This window comes from Sorex araneus (assembly GCF_027595985.1).
Source record: "Sorex araneus isolate mSorAra2 chromosome X unlocalized genomic scaffold, mSorAra2.pri SUPER_X_unloc_7, whole genome shotgun sequence".
Lineage (NCBI taxonomy): Eukaryota > Metazoa > Chordata > Mammalia > Eulipotyphla > Soricidae > Sorex > Sorex araneus.
The window spans coordinates 39,604-45,642 of NW_026570967.1; the positions used below are offsets into that span (position 1 = coordinate 39,604).

Consider the following 6,039-nt stretch of genomic DNA (forward strand, 5'->3'; position numbering starts at 1 on the left):
CAGACCGCCCCCCGCACCAGCGCCTGGGCCGGGACACACAGCTGCAAGTCAGCTCAAAACATCACACACACAGACACACACACACAGACACACACGAAACACAGCTGACGAGTCAGCTCAAAACATCACACACACAGACACACACACAGACACACACACACGAAACACAGCTGCAAGTCAGCTCAAAACATCACACACACAGACACACACACACAGACACACACACACATGAAACACAGCTGGCAAGTCAGCTCAAAACATCACACACACAGACACACACACAGACACACACAGACACACACACGAAACACAGCTGACGAGTCAGCTCAAAACATCACACACACACAGACACAGAAATACACACACACTAAACATAGCTGGCAACTCAGCTCAAAACCATCACACACACACACACACAAAACACAGCTGCAAGACAGCTCAAAGCCATCACACACACAGACACACACACAAAACACAGCTGGCGACGGATCTCAAAACATGACACACACAGACACACAAACACAGCTGGCTAGTCAGCTCAAAACCATCAGATACACACACACACACACACACTAAACGTAGCTGACAAGTCAATTCAAAACATCATACACACACATAGACACACACACACACGAAACATAGCTGGCAAGTCAGCTCAAAACATCACACACACAGATACACACAAACAAAACTCAGCTGCAAGACAGCTCAAAGCCATCACACACAGACACAAAACACAGCTGGCAACTGATCTCAAAACAACACACACACAGACACACACACAATGAACTGCAAGTCAGCTTAACACCATCACAAAAACACACAGACACACACACACAAAACACAGATGGCAAGTCAGCTCAAAACATCACACACACACAAACACACACAAACGAAACACAGCTGCAAGACAGCTCAAAGCCGTCACACACAGACACACACAGACACAAAATACATCTGGCAACTGATCTCAAAACATCACACACACACAGACACACACACAATGATCTGCAAGTCAGTTTAACACCATCACACACACACAGGCACACACAAAATGCAGCTGGCAACTCAGCTCAAAACATCACACACACACACACACAGACACACACACACCATCCTGCCCCTCCCAGCTCCCCGGACGCAGCGTCCGGCGTGACCCAGCCCAGCCGGGACGGTCACTGGCCCTGCCCGTGCTCCAGCCAGCTAGGCTGCCCCGAGACACCTCCAGAAACAACCCCCGAGCACCCAGCCAGGAGTCAGCCCTGAGCACTGCCGGGGCTGCCCCCGGCCATTGGCTTGCACCATCCCCTGAGGACCCGCTTCCACACAGAGTCGCACCCTCGCGTCCAGTTGCGTCCCTGCTGGACACACGACTTTGGGGTGTCCAGTGAGGGTGGTCAGTGACCCCCGGGGCCAAATATTTCCATGTAAAAATTTAATTGTGCCTTTCGGGTCCCTCACGGCTCTGCACTCAGGACTCACTCCTGACAGTGCTTGGGAGAACCCTCTGGGATATACTGGGACTCGAACCCGGGTTGGCCGCCTGCCAGGGCAACGCCCTTCCCTCTGGGCTACACTCTGGCCACGTCAGTCTTGACCCCTCGTGGTCTGGGCCGCGGGCATCACTGTTTCCGGCTGCTCACTGTCCAGTGCTCCCTGCAGGCGTGGATCCAGCGGACCCAGAACGTGGATACTGCACTCCCGGACGGGGTCCTCGAGGAAACCCTGGTGGAGCCCTGGGCCTCGGAGGAACCCAGAAGCCTTGCAGTGACCACGGCTCCGTCCCTCGAACCCGTGGCCCCCCAGCGGACCCCCGGACCGGCCCCGGGACAGGGCCAGCGGGTCCAGCTGCAGGAACTGACCTTCGTGGTCCAGGAGGACGCCTACGTGACGTTCTGAGTGTGGGCCGCTGGACGCCGTGTCCGGGAACACGCTGACCACAGGGGCCTCCGCTGCCCGCGCCAGGCACGGTCCGAAGTGGGTCGGTCAGCGGGTGCAGGTCTGAGCCGGGTTGGGGGGGACCCTTCTGAGTCTGTCCACCGGAGACCCCCTGGCCTGGTCCACATGTCCAGCCTGTTCTTCTGAGCCCGTCCTGGACACTGCGTCCAGCCCGTCCACCTACGCTGACGTCCACTGGCTGCACCTTCTTGGACCAGCAGGAAGGACCAGAGACCCTCAGAGCTGGACACAAGCTGGCCCAGCCTTGGGCATTTCTCCTCCCTCCCCTCCTTACACCCCAACAGCCCACCCTGGGGTCCTGGGGGAGGGGGACCCACCCCAGAGCCCTCCTGGTCCCTCCCTCCCCTCCTTACACCCCCACAGCCCAGCCTGGGGTCCTGGGGGAGGAGGACCCACCCCAGGGCCCTCCTGGTCCCTCCCTCCCCTCCTTACACCCCCCACAGCCCACCCTGGGGTCCTGGGGGAGGAGGACCCACCCCAGGGCCCTCCTGGTCCCTCCATCCCCTCCTTACACCCCCACAGCCCACCCTGGGGTCCTGGGGGAGGAGGACCCACCCCAGGGCCCTCCTGGTCCCTCCATCCCCTCCTTACACCCCCCACAGCCCACCCTGGGGTCCTGGGGGAGGAGGACCCACCCCAGGGCCCTCCTGTCCCTCCATCCCCTCCTTATACCCCCACAGCCCACCCTGGGGTCCTGGGGGAGAAGGACCCTCCCCAGGGCCCTCCTGGTCCTTCCATCCCTCCTTACACCCCCACAGCCCACCCTGGGGTCCTGGGGGAGGGGGACCCACCCCAGGGCCCTCCTGGTCCCTCCATCCCCTCCTTACACCCCCCACAGCCCACCCTGGGGTCCTGGGGGAGGGGGACCCACCCCAGGGCCCTGCTGGTCCCTTCCTCCCCTCCTTACACCCCCCACAGCCCACCCTGGGGTCCTGGGGGAGGAGGACCCACCCCAGGGCCCTCCTGGTCCCTCCATCCCCTCCTTACACCCCCCACAGCCCACCCTGGGGTCCTGGGGGAGGGGGACCCTCCCCAGGGCCCTCCTGGTCCCTCCATCCCCTCCTTATACCCCCCACAGCCCACCCTGGGGTCCTGGGGGAGGAGGACCCACCCCAGGGCCCTCCTGGTCCCTCCCTCCCCTCCTTACACCCCCACAGCCCACCCTGGGGTCCTGGGGGAGGAGGACCCACCCCAGGGCGCTCCTGGTCCCTCCATCCCCTCCTTATACCCCACAGCCCACCCTGGGGTCCTGGGGGAGGAGGACCCACCCCAGGGCCCTCCTGGTCCCTCCATCCCTCCTTACACCCCCACAGCCCACCCTGGGGTCCTGGGGGAGGGGGACCCACCCCAGGGCCCTCCTGGTCCCTCCATCCACTCCTTACACCCCCCACAGCCCACCCTGGGGTCCTGGGGGAGGGGGGACCCACCCCAGGGCCCTCCTGGTCCCTCCATCCCCTCCTTATACCCCCACAGCCCACCCTGGGGTCCTGGGGGAGGAGGACCCACTCCAGGGCCCTCCCGGTCCCTCCATCCCCTCCTTACACCCCCACAGCCCACCCTGGGGTCCTGGGGGAGGAGGACCCACTCCAGGGCCCTCCTGGTCCCTCCATCCCCTCCTCACACCCCCACAGCCCACCCTGGGGTCCTGGGGGAGGAGGACCCACCCCATGGCCCTCCTAGTCCCTCCCTCCCCTCCTTACACCCCCACAGCCCACCCTGGGGTCCTGGGGGAGGGGGACCCACCCCAGGGCCCTCCTGGTCCCTCCCTCCCCTCCTTACACCCCCCACAGCCCACCCTGGGGTCCTGGGGGAGGAGGACCCACCCCAGGGCCCTCCTGGTCCCTCCCTCCCCTCCTTACACCCCCACAGCCCACCCTGGGGTCGTGACCTCTTTGCTTTCTGATCCTGTCTGACAGTGTGTACCGTTGTGTTATCTGTGTGTACTTGATGTTCTTTTGAAAAATGTGATAAACTTAGTTTTCATTGTCGCCTGTGTGATTTGCAAGTCTGCTGGTGCAAAGGTGTTGATTTAGTTTTGGGGGCTGAGCTCAGCAGTGCTCAGGGCTGACTCTGGGCTCAGTGCTCAGGGCTGACTCCCGGCTCTGTGCTCCGGACTCATTTCCAGCTCTGTGCTCAGGGCTGACTCCCGGCTCTGTGCTCAGGGCTCACTCCCAGCTCTGTGCTCAGGGCTGACTCCCGGCTCTGTGCTCAGGGCTCACTCCCAGCTCTGTGCTCAGGGCTGACTCCCAGCTAAGTGCTCAGGGCTCACTCCAGGCTCTGCGAAAGAGCCTTCCCTGACTTCACAGGATCAGAGCAAGGAACCCCCAGTCCTCAGGGCTACAGCAAACCGCCCCCAGAAACCGGGGCCTCCCCCCCACCCACCTTATAGCAGCCGGGGCTGTGCCCTGGGCGTCCCCCACCCCGGCCAGTCCTGCCGGGAGGTGCTGAGTGTACGGTGATGGTATCTCCCTCGCCTCCTCCTGGGCGAGGCCATTATCGCCCTCTGGGATCGGATCGAGCAGGAAGTGACAGTTGAGGGCGGGCTGCAGGGCTGCGGAGGGCTGGGCGGGCGGCTCGGAACTCCCCAAAACCCCCCTCGCTCCCGGCAGAGGCAGGGGGCGGGGAAACCCTGATTAGATGCAAAAGGCAGATGCAAAGGCCCTGCGGGGTGCTCGCTGGAGCTGGGCTTGGTCCTTCCCAAACGGCACGTGCAAGAGCCCTGTGCAGACCCCAAGAGCAGCCCCAGAGGCAGGGGCCAGGGAGAGGGTTCCCGGGACTCAAGGGGGTGGACAGAGGGTTGGGAGGTGTGCAGGGGGGGGGAAGAAAATTTAAATAAAAAGAAAAGAAAAAGAGAACCTGTAGGGGGGGAAAGGGGGGGAGAGAAAGGGAAATAAAGAAAAGAAAAATAGGAGGAGAAAGAAAAGGTGATAAAGAAGAAAAGTAATGGAAAGAATAAGAGAAAAAAGAAGAAAGGAAAAAGGAAGAAAGATAATGCAAAGAATAACAGAAAAAAGTGAAAGAGGAAAAAAGGAAGAAAGAAAAATAATGAAAAGAGTAACAGAAGAAAAAGGAACAAGGAAAAAAGAACTCAAAATAATGGAAAGGAAAAGAGAAAAAAGAAAAGAAGGGAAAAATGAAAGAAAAACAGAAAAAAGAAAAGTAAAGAAAAAAATAATGAAAGGCAAAACGGAAAATAAAGAGCAAGGAGAAATAATGAAAAGAAAAGCAGAAAAAATGGAAAAAGAAATAAAAAGGAAAACAGAAAAAAAATGAAAAGAAAAACAGAAGAAAGAAAAAACGGGAAAACAGAAAAGAGAAAAACAAGAAAGAAAACTAATGAAAAGAAAAACAGAAAAAGGAGAAAAGAAAAATAAAAATAAGAGAAAGAAAGAGAAGAAAGAAAAACAATGCAATGAAAAGCAGAACAAAGAAAAACAATAATGAAAAGACAAACAGAAAAAAGAAAGAAAAACCATGGAAAGAAAAACCAAAAAAAAAAAACTCCAAGAAAAATAATGAGAAGATAAACAAGAAAAAAAAGGGAAAAAAGAAAGAAAAACAACGAAAAGAAAAAAGAAAAACAAGACAAAAAATAATAAAAAGAAAAATCTTAAAAAGAAAAGAAAAACCATGAAAAGTAAAACAGGGGGAAAGAAAAGGAAAAAAAAAGGAAAAAAGAAACCAAAGAGAAAAGAAATAAAAAGAGAAATAAAATAAAAGAAAAATAAAATAAAAAATAAAATAAAATAAAAAGAAAAGAAAAGAAAAAGAAAAGAAAAGAAAAATAAATAAATAAAGATAAAATAAAATAAATAAAAATAAATAAAATTAATTAAAATAAATAAAATAAAATAAAAATAAATAAAAGAAAAGAAAAAAATTACAAAATAAAAGAAAAAAATAAAAAGAAAAGAAAGAAGGCTTCGGGGAGGGCGGGGGCAGTTTCTGCCCAGACTCACACCCCCTCCTCCTGGCCCCGCCCACCCCCTCCTCCTGGCCCCGCCCACCCTCCTCCTGGCCCCGCCCACCCCTCCTCCTGGCCCTGCCCACACCCCCTGCACGGCCGCCTGGGCCCCTCCT

General features: G+C 55.9%; 1 protein-coding gene across 1 annotated transcript in view; it reads left to right on the forward strand.

Moving 5' to 3' along the window:
• Positions 1 to 1,899, forward strand: part of CRLF2 (cytokine receptor like factor 2) — an 18,376-nt gene extending 16,477 nt beyond the window's left edge. Inside the window, exon 7 of the mRNA XM_055123630.1 lies at positions 1,651 to 1,899. Coding sequence (XP_054979605.1) covers positions 1,651 to 1,899 — 249 coding nt within the window. The remainder of the gene's footprint in view (positions 1 to 1,650) is intronic.
• The last annotated feature ends 4,140 nt before the right edge of the window (positions 1,900 to 6,039 follow it).